Genomic DNA, 18303 nt, shown 5'->3' with positions numbered 1-18303 from the left:
AAATTCTATACCTAATAGCAGGCCACTGCACTAGTCGCATTCACTAGCTTAGTTTTATAACAGGCTAAGCTAGTAACATTTATTGGCAGTTTTCACGAAACTAACGCCACTTTGCGGCGGCACCGCGAACTAGCCCAAGAAGGATCGACGCTCACTTAAAAACATCGTTCTCTCTGTTGATTGAGTAGTTCGCAGGCACATTCAGACGTTGGCAACTGCCAAATTTTGGTGCAAAAATGCATCATAAGAATGCTGTTACATGGATGTTTGCACGCAACGGAGATAGAAGAGACACTAAGCTTCAGTGCGTGGGTTGTGTGATGTCACTAATGCAGAGAGACCATGGGAACAGGATGTTCCAAGCTGCAGTGGAACGCTTGTAAGACAATGAGAGCGATGTTTTTATCAATCTACGTTTCTAAACAGATTATTTGCCTGGACTAGAATGGCATGTGTAAATAAGAAGCGCTTTTTGTTACGAAACATCGTTGAGCACACATGTCTAACAGGAACATTTCAAGCGCGAAGAGTATTGTGCCTATCTCCGTAATTGACGGCCTTATTAAAACATGCGTGCGTGGTGATATGATGTTTTGCTATCCACGGAGAGTGGGCGGGGGGTGATTTCCTTGGAATTCCATTTTGCACTTTAATTGCCTAGTACCATCCTGTCGCTGAAATCAGTCAGACAGACGGGTGGATGGCAAGAAAAGAATACGGTCGGGCAGCAAGAATGTTATCATGGCTGCCTTGCATTCATTGCATGCCTTCTATACACTGCCTACGAACAAAAAGACAGCACAAGACGGGGTTGATCACTCAGACAAGCCAGTGCGTGGGAAATTCTACCTATAGGCTGGCCCCGCCGGAGGAGCCCTCCGTAACGCAGCCATACTGGATCAACTGGGGCGCCCTCTCTTGGTCGTGAAAATCACCAATCGCTTGAAAAGTTTGTTCCTTTTAGCTCTTCAGCCATTGTTCTAAAGAAAAAATAAATAAATAAATCAACTGTGCGTGAAGTATGCAAAGACGTTTTCTTGCTTGCTCTCGTCTTACCAAGACAATGTTCTGTTCTTCTTTCGGTTACATATCTTCACGGTATTTAAAGAAATGGGTTGTGCCGCTTCTATGAGCCCGAAAGCCGCACTGGCGATTCTTTTTAACTCCAGCAACACTTTTTACTCTTTCAATCAGCTCATGTAGTACGGCTAAACGCAGCGAAAATGTAGACCGGCTGATACAAATAACGAGAGATGCGCTCAACTTTCCAACGAACCTTCATTCAAAGCCGGTTCGTGCGCGCACTTTTTTAGGCAGTCAGGAATGCGTGGTGAGTCTGCCAAATCATGTCGGACCTCGATACGCTTCGCGTTGACGCAATATGTGCATTCCATCAATCTTCTCGGTTTACACGATTCATATCGCGCCTGTTCCACTTCATTTTACGACGCGTGCTGCCCGAAAGCAGGTTCTGAAATCTGTCTAACATGACTTCACGAGACAGCGAACAAACAGATAGAGAGAGAATACCAAAAAGAAAGAAAAGGTGGTAAACTCAAGGTTGCCAACGTATAGATTTTAGTTCGTGACCCGACTTGTACATTCACCGAGTCAAACCTGCCAGCCCGCATATCCGCTCGCTTCAGTGGTCTCTGCAGACGACGCGAGTGCTCTGCTGGTCTGGCCGGACTTTCACCGCGCTCTGGTCGGCGGAGACCTCCTCTGCCGCCGCTGGTCGAAGAAGCAGCGCTGTGGGCGCGTGCACTCTTTGCGATCGGTCATTAAGATACGGGGCGCCCGGTCGTATCGGGGTCGTCCCTTCTACGGAGAGGGCCTGTTCGTAGCACTATCGAGGCTTGCTTGTGCTGCTGCCGCGACTACCTGATTTACACCGTGTCCCTAAGAGCTTTTTCTTCACCGTCGTGCACGCGTCCGGCACACGTGCACCCCGCGCGAGCAACCCGATTACTTGCCGCCGCTGTCTGCGTCGTCTCTTGTTATTACCGGTGCATACTATATGGGTCCTATTTGTGTGTATGGGCAAGTGTATGGGTGCTCTCCCGACCTGACCGGAGCAGATGTCTTCTTTCTCTCTCTCTCTTTTAATAGGCTTTCCCCTCTCTCTCTCATTTCTAGCAGTCGCGGTGGATCGAGCGCTGTGGTGTTCGGCTGTTAGCACGAGTTCGCGTATCGTCGCGGTTTCGTAGAGTTGATTTGGTGTGTGAAAACCAATCAACCGTCCTCGTCTTTCGAGCGGTTTTTCTATATTTTTATATTTCTTGACCATATTTCTACATAGCGGTTCAGAAATGTTGCTTTGGTATGTTAAAACCAATAAAGCGTCCTCGTCTTTCGAGCGGTTATTCTATGCTTTTACCTTTCTTAACCATGTTTCTACTTTCTGTACCGCACTTTTGTTTCGTAGCTTGTCGCATTTGCTTCAAGGAAAAACTGGCATTCCAGATAACTGATATCATTTGGCCAAATCCATTTTCCAGGTAGAAAACTTTAGAGACCAGGAGAAAAAAAAGCTTTTCTCCGAGAATCCTGTCTTAATTTCGAAGCTTGTACACTTCTTTTAAAAAAATTTGAGAAAAAAAAATGTATTTTTTCTCTAATTTTTTTCTCTAAGTCCAAGTGCACCTTCGCAGTTTCCACAGGACTGATCTGGTAAACTGTACGCCTATATATACTTTCAAAATTTCTAGTTTGAATATGAATAGTGATATGGCGCTTGGCTTGGCGCTTGGCCCTTGGTGCACTCAAGCGGGCAATGGTAAATATCCGTGAGAAAATTGTTCGAAAAATAAGCGAGTTACCACTTGGGAGGTACATATATAGGCAATAAACTTATTTATTCTTCCTCCTCTTGAGCATGCCCACAATTCTTGTCCTCCATCAGCTCAAGGCTCAAGCCTCCATCAAGCTCAGCTCCATCAGGCGTCTCTCATAGCCTGAGTTGCTTTGGGACGTTAAACCGCAATGAAACCAATAAAACGAAATGCTCAAGAAAAGGAAACCTGCCGCTTTGAACCAGGGATTATTAGTGAGACCTAAAATATTCCCTCGCATTACTATATACTCGATGTTCAAGCTTGTGATGCCCCTACGAATTACGCTCTACATATATCGTTTACTCGTCGCTATCCATTTCAAAAGCACTGCTCAAAAAGAAAAAAAAAAGATGTGCTCTGATAACGGCACATGAACCCACCCACACAAAGGGTTATAATATTTTCATAGCTCGGACTTTAATCGAAATCACCTGGGTTTTTTGTAGAAACCAGCCAGCATGCTTTTCTGTTATGAGTCAGACCTGAGGGAGGGTTAAGATAACGAAACAATGCTATAGAGCAGCACACACTATGGGCCAAAATTATCTAAAATGGGTGACTGATTGCACCGTTTGTATAATGATTAGCCCGTGGCCAGACTAACCGCGTTGCGTGTCCCTTTGCAGTTTGCCTTTAACGGAGCAATAGTTGCTCTTTGAGGGACTAAAGGTTGTGACGGTGCAGTCTGCCTCCGAAGAACTAAACCCTATACCCGTTTTCTTCCCTTCAGGTTTATGGAGTCCTCTTTATCCCAGAGTGCATGATCTAGACCGCGCACTCCGAAAATCACTAGAAGTGCTATAGGCGCCTTGTCATAACCATAGCTCCCTCAAAGAGCACCAATTACTTCCTTAGAGGATAACTGCAGTGGGACATCAGCCACATTTACTCTCATTACGGATTAATCGTTCCTCGTGAGGGCCACATTGATGAAAATAGTCCCATTTTAGACATTTATGGCCTAGAGCGTGTATGGCAGCTCAAGCAGAGAAAAACTTTGATATCACTGCGGCGAACCGCATTGGAGCAGTGCGAAAGCAAAACTTCCACATACTACATCGACGTCCGTCGTTGTTCTGACGTCCACGTACTATATCGACGTCCATGGATATTTTGACATCTAAGAGTATTCTTCGCGTTCCTTCGCGTTTAATTAATTAGCTAATTACACCTCATCAACCAAACTTTTGCAATGCCAACATTTTATCACACAATATCTGTCACACACACACTTTCACACATTTATCTTCAGAGAACGACGTAAACGCGCGGACAAACTTGCGGACACTCTTTGCTGACGCGACATAGAGCCATATAATGCACTCGCATTATAATAAAACAGGGCTGCCGGGCCCGTCACTCACCCCTCTGGACGATCTTTCCGAAGAGCGACTTGCCGCGCATGTACTCGGGCGTGGGGCAGTTCCATCGGCGGTTCCGGAACTGGTGCTTGCACTCGGCGATGGCCAGCCTCATCCCTCGCGCGATGGCCTGCAGCGACCCGGGGTTGGCGCGCACCAGTCCGCGCTGCTTGCGCCTCAGGGGCACGCTCAGCTGGAGCTGCGTGCCGCTCATCACGGGGCTGCCCAGGGCGGTGGCCACCACGGCGTTGTTGGGCTCCTCGGGTCCGCCCGACGCGAGGCCCCTGCGAACACCACGCGGGGCACCGAAAGTCGTTACGTAGGCTTGGGGACCTTCTGTTACGCGCGGACTCCCTCTTTCGCGCTGCTGCATATAGTGCAGTCTTTGTCAAAAGTTTGGAGCCCAGGGGGTTTTCTTTTGAGCCACGCTGTGTCGTTCTTAATGGATCTCTAGCACTCCAAATTTCCTGGACATGAGAAGATTTCTGGTACTGCCTCCTGCAATAGGCAGGACTTCCATGAATGCTCCTGGAGTCCCAGTATAAAGCTTGGAAGTGAACACCCTGGGCTCTAAACCTTTGACAAAGACTGTGCATAGGAAGCTCAGATTCCCTCAAAACGGAACAGAGTTAAGAACGTTGCAGAAGAATGGAAGTCTGGGCGAGTTGGTACTGATTCATAACTCTTGCAACAGCGCTACGCAACGAGGACTACGAGCAAAGAGTGACACAGATACCTGCACAAAATATCTGCAAAATTTTTGCACATACAGAGGTGTTGTATCGGCACACGGATAGGCGCAATAGGGAACTGGCTGAGGCATTCCACATCATTAGAAAGAAAAATGGGTGTGTCAGTGCTTCATCTGTAGCTATAACAGCTAAGGAAATGAGCCTGCTGCATAGTAGACAATGCCTCGGGGAATGCACCTTTGATTTGTGGTGATTTTATCTGTGATAGGCACGTCTGGGTGTGAACGTTTTTACTGACGGTTTGTATGTTCGTAGATTGCTGGATTGTATAAAAATATGCTTCTTTTTTCCAATAAAACAGAGTTGTAAGTTCAGCGCCGTCTTTGTGTCACTCTTTGCTCGTTGTCCTCGTTGTGCAGCGCTGTTGCAAAAATTATGGATTAAGAACGTTGAACATGTACAGTCTTTACAAAGCTATACAGCCCAAGGGGTTTGCTTCCAAGCCGTGTAGCGGGGCTATTAAGCACATTTGACAGACCTAAGCTTGGGAGGGTTGAGGACTTAAGTTCCTCCCGCCTTCGTGAGATAGGGCCCCTGAGCATGCAAGAGGAGCCGCTCTGCAGGGCTCAGAAGCAGACCCCTTGGGCTGTACACTTTTGACAAGGACTGTACACATGCATCCTGAATGCACTGTAAACACGAATACGGCTATATGGGAGTCTCTGTTTTATAAAAAGGAGTGCGCTGGGGGACAACTTTACTCCCTTTTTACTGCTTTCTGTTTAGAATGTTTAGAGTTCTTCCTTTAGAAAGTCCGAATAACAGAGCTATTACATATAGCTTATTATGTATAGCAGAGCTATTGCATAATTATTTATTTAGGTTTCGGAGTGAATCCGAAAAATCAGGATGGTGAGAATAAAGCAATGCCATGCCACCGCTTCCTGTCATGCCACTGTTTGACGTCAGGCCAGTGCTTTTTGTCATGCCACTGCCTCGCCGCTCCCAGAAGTACGGCGCGTACAAATCACTCCTAGTCGAAGCTTTGTGACCGCGTTGCTACTCTAATAAACGGGTTATTTTTTTGCACGCACTTCTGGTGGCACTCGGACGCAAGTTCGCCAAAGTGAAAACATTTCGGACAAGAATTACACATGTTCCCTCTGGCTTTTATTCAAGGCGATTTTTTTTTAACGTTTACAGACTTTTATTTTAACAACTGTGAGAGTTATGTCGGTACAGTCTCTTCATGCTGATTATACAACAAGGCGGGCATTATGTACATGATAATTACTAAAATTAACTCATTAACTTTTTTATGCTTGATTTTAGTGGCAAGATTATATTTCGAAATTTTAGGTCATTCACATGAAAGGCGAGTCCAATTTTATATTTACTTTATCGGCAATGTGGATCTAAATATCGAAAGTCAAATTTGCGCATTTCAAACCTCGTTGAGTTGGCTTTCCCGCGTTGAATCATTTATAAAATGGTGTTCCTGCGCGTAGTATCGTCACCGAAAGGATGTTAACTGCTACTATGTCATTAAATACACCAGCGACGTCTGTATTAGTTCCATTAGAAATGCGAGTGACACCATTTTATACGTGTGTAACGTGAGAAAGCCAACTCAACAAGGTTTGGAGTGCGTATTTTTGACGCTCAATAATCCTGACCACATTGCCCATAAAAACAATTTAAACACTGGACTCACTGTTGATATCGACGGCCTCTAATTTCGCAATACAACCTCGTCCCTTAAAATAAAAATTAGAAATGTTTATTAGTTAGCTTTATTTAATTAGTCATCTTATCATTGAGCTCTATACCATGCATATTGTCTCCTTGCTGTAGAATCCACCTGCACAGATCGCAACAACGTATTTCTCGCAATTTTAAAATAAAAATCCGCAAGCGCTAAAAACAAATCACCGGGTTCTCAATGTGATGAATTACTAGCGAATGTGTAATTGCAAGGCCTGTGATAGCCTTACGGTGTACAGTGTTTTTTGAAAGTTTACAGGCCACTTCGAGCGTCATGGGAACAGCTTTTTTTTTTTTTTTGTGAGCCTAGCGCTGTGAACTGCTCACACCATAACAACTACTGAACTTTTTAGCACTTCAAGCTACCGCATTTACTCGCGCATAGGTTTGCCTGTTTTTTTTTGTTTTTTTTTTTCTAAATAATACTGTCCGAACTCATGGGGCGACCGATGCGCGAACCACGGGCAGTGCAAGGAGCAAACCAGACTACAATACGGAAACGTGAAACGTTGGCTTCTTTCCGGGTTCTAGAATTGACCACCAGTTGCTACTAGCGTTACTGCGCAAAGGCTTCGCGCGCCCCTTATTTTTCAAAAGCTCTCAGACACGACGTATACGAAACAAATCCCGAGACCTGCCGAGCAGTCACCGCGCCGATCGCGGCCCTGTCTTAAACCACAGTAAATTCTTGCGGAATGATTTTGTATTACTTTTTTTTTATACATACTACGGTCTTTGTTCAGGACCTTAGCTGGATGGATACATGTACATAATTTCGCATGCACAAAGGCAAAACAATATCAATACATTATTTCAGGTGCTCTTCAAAAGATTTTAATGATTTCTGCTTGACTGCGTCGTTAGTGAGGTTACTCCCATCAATTATAGTTCATGGGAAGTAAGAGTACTTAAAAAAATTATTTCTTGAGTTTAGGGGCAATATAGTTCGGTCATGTCAATGTCTTGTTTTATAACCTGTCGAAAAAGTAAAGATACTGGAGGTGTTAATATTGTAATGTCCTGCTAATAACTGAAAAAAGAATTGTAACCTACATATGCGATGTCTCTCACTGACGGGAAGCCACATTCTCGAACCAATTCAGTGATAGAAACACGACCATATTTATTGAATATGAACCTTGCTGTTCTCGGTTGTATGTGATCCAGTTTGTTGACATTCGATGCAGTGAACGGGTCCGAAATGACTGCATATTCAAGGGCTGGGTGGAGTATGGTGTTATATGCGAGAGATCGTACAGCTGGTGTAGCTGATTTTAAAGATCTTCTGAGAAAAAAACACTTGTAATGATGATACGTAAGACATTAGTATTCATAGATCACCACGTGCTATTCTCAAAATAACTTATTGTTGGATTTTTCTCACACGCTGTTCCAGTTTCAACAGCCGAACGATAGCTGTGACGTTAAATATCAGTATAGGTGACATAAGGCATGAAAAGATGCAATATAATCGCTGCCTCGTCGTTATAATTCCCTACAACGCTAAAGCCAGCCTGTCTCAAAATCCAGAATGAAAAACCAATGAAGAAGGTGCGATTAAATTTGCCGGGTAAAAGCCGCTTCGTTCTTGAGTTGTATTCAACTATAGCGCTCGCTGCTTCGCTGTAAGCGCTCATTTGTGCAGCGCTCACAGCTGCTGCACCAATAGGCAGTGCCTTCTCTTCCACAGAGCAATGGCGAGACTGCTCGCGCCTGCAGGCTCCTGGCACAGACCAATGGACAGCGCCTTTCAACCCCCCCCCCCCCCCCCCCTTTCTTCCAAACCATCTTTCTTGCTCCCTCTTTGCAAAGCCCGCCTTCGCTTTCCCTCCCCTCTTATTTGTTCTTCGCTGTGCTCTGCAGTCTACGGAATTGGAATGAAGACGATGGAAGTCGCGATTTCAAAAAACGAGGCCTTAACAGCTCTTGATGCAATCCACACTCGCTATCGTTTACCGAGTGTAGGTGTCAACATGAAAGGCTTAGTTGGACAGGCGGCCCTCGTCCATTGTCGCCACGCAAAGCTGCCTTTTTCGATACAGTCAAACACTTCTCTACTCCTGCCTCAAACCCGCGGAGCGCCCCTGGGTAGCAAGTCTAGTGTGCCAGCGTCACTATAATGCGTTCCACTGTTGAAGCTCGAGATATAGCAACAATCAGGTAAATACTGTAGTAATATAACGTGTCACTGGGCAACTTCATTTATAGTGTCACAGATGGGTCCTTAATCACACAGGCTAGGCACAGGCCGCAAACAGAGAAGCAGAGTCTCAGCTCCGAGAGCACGCGAGTTCCACACTTCCTCGTCCTTTCGGCGCCGCCCGGGGACACCTGGCGGCATTATTCCCTCTCCCCCCAAAAAGAAAGCAAAAACGTGGGCGCACATTGAGTGAACGAGAGGAAGTAAGCAAGCGAACGGTCACATGCCGCTCAACGGCTGCAGGTACAAATAAAAAGAACACGCGGAAGAGGCTACGCCCCTTACTGCGTACAGTAAGGCTTCATGCGCAGTGCGTGCACGACCTCAGGCTGAGGTCGACGGCGCGAACTCGGTAGAGTGCCATCAGGGAGGACTTCATACGTCACATCCGTGGTACGGCGCAACACTGTGTACGGTCCAAAGTAGCGGCTCAGGAGCTTCTCCGACAGGCCTGGGCGACGTACTGGGGTCCATACCCACACTTTGTCGTCGGGGTGGTACTCTACGTGTCGATGTCGTTGGTTGTAGCGTTGTGCATCCTTGACCTGCTGCCGTCGGATGTGCATACGGGCCAGTTGCCGGGCTTCCTCTGCGTGCCGGGTAAACTCCTCGGCGTCCGACGTGAGCTCCTGGTCGTTAGGGGCGCACGGAAGCATGGCGTCGAGCATTGTCTGTACGTCACGCCCGTAGACGAGGCGAAACGGCGTAAAGCGAGTCGTTTCCTGAAGCGCCGTGTTATAGGCAAACGTCACGTATGGGAGGATCTCGTCCCAGGTCTTGTGCTGTACATCGACGTACATGGCGAGCATGTCCGCTAAGGTTTTGTTGAGGCGCTCCGTGAGCCCGTTTGACTGCGGGTGGTATGCAGTAGTCTTGCGGTGGGTCGTGTGACTCAGCTGGAACACCTCGTGCATGAGCTGTGCAGTAAACGCAGTGCCCCTGTCGGTGATTACGGAAGACGGGGCGCCGTGTCGTAAAACGATGTGGTGTATGAAGAAATGCGCGATTTCCGAGGATGTACTGCGCGGCACCGCCTTGGTTTCCGCATAGCGCGTCAAATAATCAGTCGCAACTATAATCCACTTATTGCCAGATGCTGATACAGGAAATGGGCCCAGAAGATCAATGCCGACTTGGTCAAAAGGTGTGCGAGGTGGTTCAATTGGATGGAGCAAACCTGCAGGCTTTAGCGGTGGCGACTTACGACGCTGGCACTCACGGCAACCTCTGACGTAGCGATGGATGGTCGCTGCAAGTTTAGGCCAATAATAGGCATGACGCACTCGGGCGAGCGTGCGGGCAAATCCCAAGTGGCCAGATGTGGGCTCATCATGACACGCTGAAAGGATGTCGTCGCGGAGGTCTGATGGCACGACTAGGAGGTAGGTCCGGTCACCATTACGTGAGTTTTTCTTGTAGAGTACGCCATTGCGAATACAAAAAGAGGACAGGTGGCGGGAAAAGGGTCGAGGTACATTGGAAGCATGGCCCTCTAAGTGATCCATGACAGACCGCAGGTCAGCGTCAGCACGCTGCCTTGCCACCAAGTCCGAACTGCTGACCACACCTAGGAAACGATTGTCGGCCTCTGTGCTGTCATCAGCTTGCTCGACGGGTGCGCGCGAGAGCGTGTCGGCATCTTCGTGTTTACGTCCGGACTTATAGACAATCGTATAATCAAATTCCTGAAGGCGAAGGCTCCAGCGTACCAGGCGGCCTGATGGGTCCCGGAGATTGGTCAGCCAGCACAAGGAATGGTGGTCTGTGACGACTTTGAAAGGGCGACCGTAGATATAAGGCCGAAATTTCACCGTGGCCCAGATGACGGCGAGGCACTCCTTTTCTGAGGTAGAACAGTTGATTTCGGTGCGCGATAGTGTGCGACTCGCATACGCGATCACACGTTCCACGCCTTCTTGATGCTGAACGAGGACGGCACCAAGCCCAATATTGCTAGCGTCGGTGTGTATCTCGGTAGCAGCCTCCTCATCAAAGTGAGCAAGCACAGGGGTAGTGTGCAGCCGTCGTCGCAGCTCTGTGAAAGCAGCCTCTTGCGCGGCAGTCCAGACGAACGGTGTATCTTCACGCGTTAAGCGGTTCAAGGGTTTAGCGATGCTGGAGAAGTCTGCGATAAAACGGCGGTAGTAGGCGCACAAACCCAAGAAGCGCTTGAGCGCTTTCTTTGTAGTAGGACGGGGAAACTCGGCTACGGCGGCTGTTTTCTCGGGGTCGGGTTTTACACCGTCGGCGCTCACAACATGGCCAAGAAACTTGAGCTCTTTGTAGCCAAAGTGGCACTTCTCGGGTTTAAGTGTTAAGTCGGCCAATCGCAGGGCATCCAGCACGGTCCGCAGGCGTTCAAGGTGTTGGTCGAAGGTTTCTGAGAACACCACCACGTCATCTAGATAAACTAAACAGGTTTGCCATTTGAGGCCAGCCAGGACAGTGTCCATCATGCGCTGAAACGTCGCAGGCGCTGAACAAAGGCCGAAGGGCAACACCTTAAATTCATATAGGCCGTCGGGTGTGATGAAGGCAGTTTTTTCGCGGTCACGTTCATCAACCTCAATCTGCCAATATCCGCTCTTGAGGTCGATCGATGAAAAATACTTGGCGCGGCGAAGTCTGTCGAGTGAGTCGTCGATGCGAGGCAGCGGGTAGACGTCCTTTTTCGTTATGGCGTTCAGCTTACGGTAATCAACGCAAAAGCGCAAAGTCCCATCCTTCTTCTTTACCAGAACAACAGGCGACGACCACGGGCTCTTAGAAGGCTGAATTATGCCGTCTGTAAGCATCTCCTTCACCTGCGTTTGGATGGCGTCGCGTTCCTTCGGGGAAATGCGGTATGGCTGCTGTCGTATGGGGCGAGCATCATCGGAAGTGATGATTCGATGCTTCGTGACCGCCGTTTGCCGCACTTTCGAGGAGGATGCGAAGCAGGTTTGGTATTGAATCAGTAGTGTGCGTAGGTCGCGCTGTTGAGTCGCTGATAGCCCGGAGCTAATATCGATGCGACCCAGGGACGTGTCCGGTTGTACCATGCCCTCGGACGCAAAACACTCAGTAACATCTGCCAATTGGTCGGCCCACGCGATGGCAGTAGCTCGGAAAAGGCGACGAGGTTCGTTGGTAAAATTAGTAATCAGGAGCTCCGACCGACCGTTATGGAGGTGGACAAGGCTTCGGGCCGAGAAAATGCCGTGTGTCAGTAGCAAGGAAAGGTTACCCTCGGCGACTGCAGGTCCATCACGTAGCCTATCATCGCATTCAACTCTTGCAAAAACACTGGCGCGCGGCGGGATCAAAACACTCTCAGTGGAAATACGAAGGGCGGAGCTGCGTTGACGAACATCGGAGGTGTCGTCGGCTTTCGCTGTAGAAAACGTAACGGTTCTGTTCCGCAGGTCGATAACGGCCCCATTCTCACGGAGAAAATCTACGCCCAAAATCAGGTCCCGAGAACAGTCGCGGAGCACCAGGCAGCTCACTACGAACGTCGAATCGATGATCTGGACCCTAGCCGTGCACTGTCCAAGCGGAGTAATGATATGGCCCCCCGCCGTCCGGATCTGCAGGCCAGAGCAGGGAGTCGTGACTTTCTTGAGAAGCGCTGCCAATTTGCCACTAATAATTGAAAACTCAGCTCCTGTGTCCACCAACGCGCTAATGCTGTGACCGTCGAGAAGCACGGGTATGTCGAGTGAGAATCGCTCCTTTAGATCACCTGCTGTCGTCGACGTCGACAATAGACATAAAGACGAGGACGTGGATTTGAATATTGCATTTATATTTGCGAACGAACTACGGTGCAATTCTGTGGTCAGGGCATCCGTATCGCATCCGCATCGAATTGGTTACGCATAAGCTGAGCTCTCTTACCCCCATATGAGAACAAACGGAAAATCAATGATAATTAGGCTGCGCATTGTATATGTGTACACCTGTTTCTAGGCGGACTAGGATTTATATAGCACATATAGTGCGTTCTAAGCGCAGACGTATCGCCAGGCAGGACTAAACCGCGACCACTCCCACGCATTATTCCTGGAGTGTGCATGCAGCGCTACCTGGTTTCGCAAATTGTTGGTGAATAAACTTTTCTCAGCACCCCTCCGTAGACGGTTGATCGGATTCCATATAGGTTTCAGTTAGTAACCAGGACTTAAGCGGATATTTTTAAAAAGCTTCGCCTATATAACTGGCACCGAGTTTCAGATAACTTTTTTATAAAATATGAGCAACAACGTTCCACATAAATTAAGAAAACTTCCCACAGAACAGAGCACACGCGAATCGGGAACGTAGTTCAGGGTGCGGAAGATTATTATGCGCAACTTCGTTCCACGTACAGAAGCGCTAATCATAGCTGTTCACTATACTTTACTGGTAGGGGTTTAAACCGAAAAAAAAACGGTTAAAGTACGCCGAACTCCATTTGCGAAATTCGGTTTTAACCGAAAAAAAGACCGCCACTTTCGCTCTACAATCAGTGTATGAAAAAACACTCAGGACATACGGCGACTACAGACCACGTGACGCGGTTCGCGACAGCCCAAAATAAAGCTCATCGCCAACCCCACCCTTCCTTGCAGTGTCCGCCTAAAGATAAATCCCGACTACGTGCCTGCATTAGGATGTCATTAACTAAAGGTTTGTCCTCCAATCCACGATGCACTAATCCACCTTGTCTTATACTTAACTCATCCTTGTAGCGCTATCCTCCATCCAGTTTTCATGCTTTTTCGTCAGCCTCCAAATTTCATCCCCATACCGTCGCGCACAATGTCGAGGCGTAAAGGTATGCAGAGCATGTTCCAGTCGGAAAGAGGGAGCGAGACTTCGAAGCTTAACGCGAAGCGCTCGAGATTTGATTGTCCGATTGGAGGACAGCGTTCCACCACCCTAATTCAAAACGACGTGGGAACGGTATAACAAACACGGCCGACTCTTATCTCACTCAACAAGACGGATGGGTGACGTCACCGAGTGGACTCCGCTTGCCTCCATCTGTCGGGGAGATTGAGAAGGAGCACTGAGCCCTCGAAACGCGACGCGACGGCAGCCATGCAACACGACTCCCCATAGAACGCCGGATCGCTATCGCCCCTAAACATCCGCGTGCTCGTTATATAGAAACGACGGTTCGCTTCGAAGCAGAATTAAAGGGCTGCTAATTTGTTATACGGGCGCGATAGAAATCGCGCCTTTTTCAAACGTCACCCCGTATAGAACATACATGCACATCTGAGAGCCGAATCCTCTTCTAACACAGCGGAGGGACGACCTCCTCTCTTTTTTCCTTACTGCATCGTTCTTTGTTCGTTATATGGATTTCGGTCCTTGGAATGCGCAGCGCTACCTGGGGTACAACTTCGGAAGCTGGTCGGGAACGATAAAATCGAGCAGTGCACCAGAAGCATCCAAAGTCTTCCACGTCGTGTGAGCTTTCGCGGGGTCAGAGGAGAGCGCGCGGGCGCTTATGGGAAGGGCAGAAAAGGCAAGAGGCGGCGCGGCCAAGCGACATGCCTCGTCGCGGACGGAACTGCCGGGGCCTGGGAGCGTCGGGATTCGCATTCCTCGCCGAGAAAGAGACGGGAAACCAAATAACCACGAGCGCAGTGTGTTCGTCTGTGCGTTGCATTGGCGCAGGGCTGGGAGGAGGAAGAAAGGTGGACAGGGAGGGCGGTACGAACTGGAGCTTTTTTTCTCCGATGCTCATTCACGATAAGCGTTGTGGCCACAAAAATGTTCCTGGTCTCTGAGAGGAACCGTCCATCAGGAAGAGCGGCCACGCGGCGTGCTAAGAGCGGGACACCTTACATAACCTGGCTCCTTCGCCGTCGGTGACGTTTCGGGCCCCTTTGCTTTTGTTTTCGTCGCGCGGAGAGTGGGAGAGAGGACGCGCTACCGCGCACATTCGATGCTCGCGCTTTCCGTAACGTCCGTTCCGTAGCGATCGCTCTTGGGCCGCTGCTGCTTCTGCCCGGACAGTCTGGAGAGTGCCGCGGACGGAGACGCGAGCTCGGGCGCATCCGTGAGGGCTGTGCTCTTCTTATACAGACGGAGAACAGCTCAGGGAAGGAATGGAGCGAGGCAGTTGCGACGTCGTTGATGGAAGAGGTGGAGTCTCGGGTCGAAGCTCCTTTCTTTTCCGTAATGGGCCACTCAAACCTCGAAGAAGGCAGCGTCTCGGTGGACGTGTGTGTACGGAGATATGCGACGAGCGAAGGGCGGGAGAAGTAGCCCTTGTGCGAGCTGCCGAAGTCACTTCAACGCGGACGCAGCGGGCATCCTGCATGTGACGTCTTGACGTGAATTCGAGGTGGTGCGGGCGTGCGCGTGAAACACGCTGTGTACAAAGTGAGGTGGCTGCGGGGAGTGTTCCATGGGCACCGCAGACGGGGCTCCCCCGTTGTCCGGTAGTGACAAGCCGCGAGATGTCGATAACATCTTCGACGCGCTAGCGTTGTTTTGAGCTCGGCTTCTGCGGTTACTTCTGGGTTCCGTCGAGTGCCGCTGCTTTCTAGTTGACGCGAGAATTCTTGTTGCGAGCGGGGCGTCTTCCCGTGACCCTGTGAGCATCCTCAGATCTTCAAGCCTGCGACTGACGTGTGTGCGTATGTTGTTGCGCTAGCAGGTTAGGGACGGAGCGCGTCGAACCCTTGAGAAAACATCATGTCGACTGGCAGCGCGAACACGCTCTCGAAGTGACTCGTCCGTCGTCCTCTCTATCGGTGTGGAGTGGCCGCTCGTAACGAACGAAACACTGTCGGATATGCCGAAGTCTTTGTTTCTCATGAAAGATATGCCAGGAATTCGTGGTACAGCGACGGCGGCAGGGTTTACTTTCTTGCAATGTGTGAAAGAGGATGGCATGTATTCAAGCTGCTGTGGGCAGGAATGGGGTGAGAGATGAGGGAAGCGTGTATCCTCAGTCGTCCGGCCCAAGTCTAACAACGTCCAATTGTCCTACGTATACGGCCATGAAAAGACTGTGAACTCCAAGATGATGAAAGTTTAAAAACCCTTTACCTTTCTTTCCGCAAATCTCACGTTCTGTGTTCACCGCCACATAAAGATAAGAAGTAGAGGTGTGCGAATATTTTCGTAATTTCGAGTACGAATCGAATATTTTATTTAAATGATATTTATTGCCGAGGGCATAAAGGACTTATGAAGGTTGAAAGAAAAAGAAGGTTAATTTAATGTAAAAATGTTGGCCGGTCTAATGAAATCGAGGAGTGAGCAATGATGCAGTCGCTGTGTCCAAGCGGTATATGACTAATCATTTGTTCGAGACACGTTGCAGCCAGGTGCCACATCCTCGTCGGTATCAGTGCCGGGCAAACCCACAGCAAAAAGGGGGGGGGGGGGGGGGGATATCTGCCTTAGTACTCGTGGATTTGCAGGCTGGGCACCCGGGGCGATGATATAAGTCTCGAAATTGACCCCTACAAAAATTTCTTTGGCTATAAAGTCTATAGACATTCTATAGGCAAATCGTACGGACAAACCTTACCGACAGTCTATATAAAATCTGTAGCTTTATGGGCATACACTTTCAGTAGAATTTTGTCTAGATACATTCTGTAGATTATGTTTAGACAAAAGGAAATGGCTGTAGGTCAGCAATACGGTCTATAAGACTGTCTATAAGACAGTCTATAGACCACTTTTATACGGGGAAGCCACTTTCCAGTTACGGCGGTAGTGAGGGTAACCCCGACCCGGGTCCTCCGAAGCTCAACCTTCTCTGCACGGTTAAGAAAGCGGGAAAGGGCTAGCGCACCCGGAGGGTTGGGAATACATGTACGGCGCTAGTGGTGCTCCTTTGTCGTTAAATAGAGGGTGGCATAATTCATATTTAGGTTCACATTCGATTCGAGGAATAGATATTCAAATATTTCCGAATAATTGAATATCTATTTCGCGAATCAAATGTGAACCTAAATATGAATTATCCGAATATTTGAAAATTTCTCAATATTCGATAGCGACCGAATACCGCGGACTACCGGAATACCGCGTAGCAAAAAGACACTATCAAAGCAAATTATACGAAGATCGAGTCTAAAGTGGTAAGAAAAGCGTACAAATGCGACCTTTATCCTGAGGAGTGGTCACGTTTTCCGACGCTGTTAGACTTAGACCTCCGGCAAAATTGCGCAAATGAGCTCTCTCACATACCACACCTTAGGCAAGCAGTATACGGCCGACCACCCGCTTCGAACAATCATAACGCGGAAGAGCGCGGTTCTTTGTGGGATCCTTTAATAATGAGGTACATACTTGACGCACATACCTAATGACATTTCTCCTATTATCTTCAGCTCTTTCCGACATCTCATTTTGGTCAACTGTGATGTACAGGAAAACCAACTTGCGATATTTCGAGCAGTACTCCCGAAAAGGGGCCGCGTCAAGGTATCACAGGCAGGGCAAGCGGTCGTGTGAAACTCCCGTCTCTTGCATAGTGAATAGCCCGTGCGCTAGAAGGTGCTCATAACGGAAGGCGTGACGGCGATAGGAGGTTCCCTGTCGCTAGGCCGAGAAAGAGCCTGGCCGCGTAGTTTCGGTTTCTGAGATTTCGTCAGCCCGCAGTGCCAATATCAGGCTGCGCGCCGCTTTCGCTTACGTCCACGTTGTTCTTCCAGCACACCGAAACTGCGTGCCTAATTGTCACGGGTGTGTCACGGGTGTGTCACAGCCTTCCCTAAAGGCTTCACCACATTTTCGCATTTTAGGTGGACGGACGGAAATGAGGACGGGGGGTGATAACTCGAAATTCGGATAATTCGGGCATTTCTTCTGGTAACTGAAGTCCAAATTAAGGAGGTTGTACTCAATTTTCAGTTGTCAGTCATGTGCAAATTATTGGCTTCTGTTCGTCTCTCATTTTGCATGACCACACTACAAGTTGTGTACTGCTATGCTATCTGTCTAATCAAGCAATATGTTTTCTGTGCACATCGTGTTTCTTTATGGTGCTGAGTCAGTCTAACGCGTAGGCGTTGAGGAGCACGTGTCGCAGAAAATCCGTAGTCGTCGGCGTCGTTAACCATCAGCGAAAAATCACCGAAATATCCCCAGAGATGCAACCTATAGGTGCCTATAGGTCACGTAACCTTGTGGCGTTGTCACAACGTGCCCACCGGATTGTGAGCGAATTGCGCGTAGTGGTAGGTGGCGGTTAAATTAATGATTGGTCGCAGGAGGTTGCTCGGAAAGAGCAACCTGGGACGCACAAGCGCCACCAGTGGCAGCCATCGCAGGGCATTGGCGCATTGCTTAACCACTGCACCGCTGCGTCAAGAGTGGTATGAGGGCTCCTAGGGATCTATTAATGTTGAGTAGAGAATGACCAATACTACATATATGGGCATTAACCCACTACGTTATAAGCATTTCCTCCAATTTCTGTTTAATTTAATTTTATTTACAAAGGCCTTGTA

The 18303-nt window shown here is 48.6% G+C and overlaps 1 protein-coding gene across 3 annotated transcripts in view; it reads right to left on the bottom strand.

Moving 5' to 3' along the window:
* Positions 1–18303, bottom strand: part of wg (Wnt family member 1 wingless) — a 64957-nt gene that overhangs the window by 27152 nt on the left and 19502 nt on the right. For all 3 annotated transcript variants that reach the window (XM_089545332.1, XM_089545330.1, XM_089545331.1), the window contains exon 2: positions 4199–4479. In XM_089545332.1, the coding sequence (XP_089401458.1) occupies positions 4199–4409 (211 nt within the window). In that variant the 5' untranslated portion in view covers positions 4410–4479. The remainder of the gene's footprint in view (positions 1–4198; positions 4480–18303) is intronic.

The sequence above is a fragment of the Amblyomma mixtum genome, chromosome 5, assembly GCF_055824585.1.
Source record: "Amblyomma mixtum isolate Tamu chromosome 5, ASM5582458v1, whole genome shotgun sequence".
NCBI classification, from domain to species: Eukaryota; Metazoa; Arthropoda; class Arachnida; order Ixodida; family Ixodidae; genus Amblyomma; species Amblyomma mixtum.
Note: the sequence above shows the minus strand (reverse complement) of the source record. Positions and strands in the feature narration are given on the sequence as shown.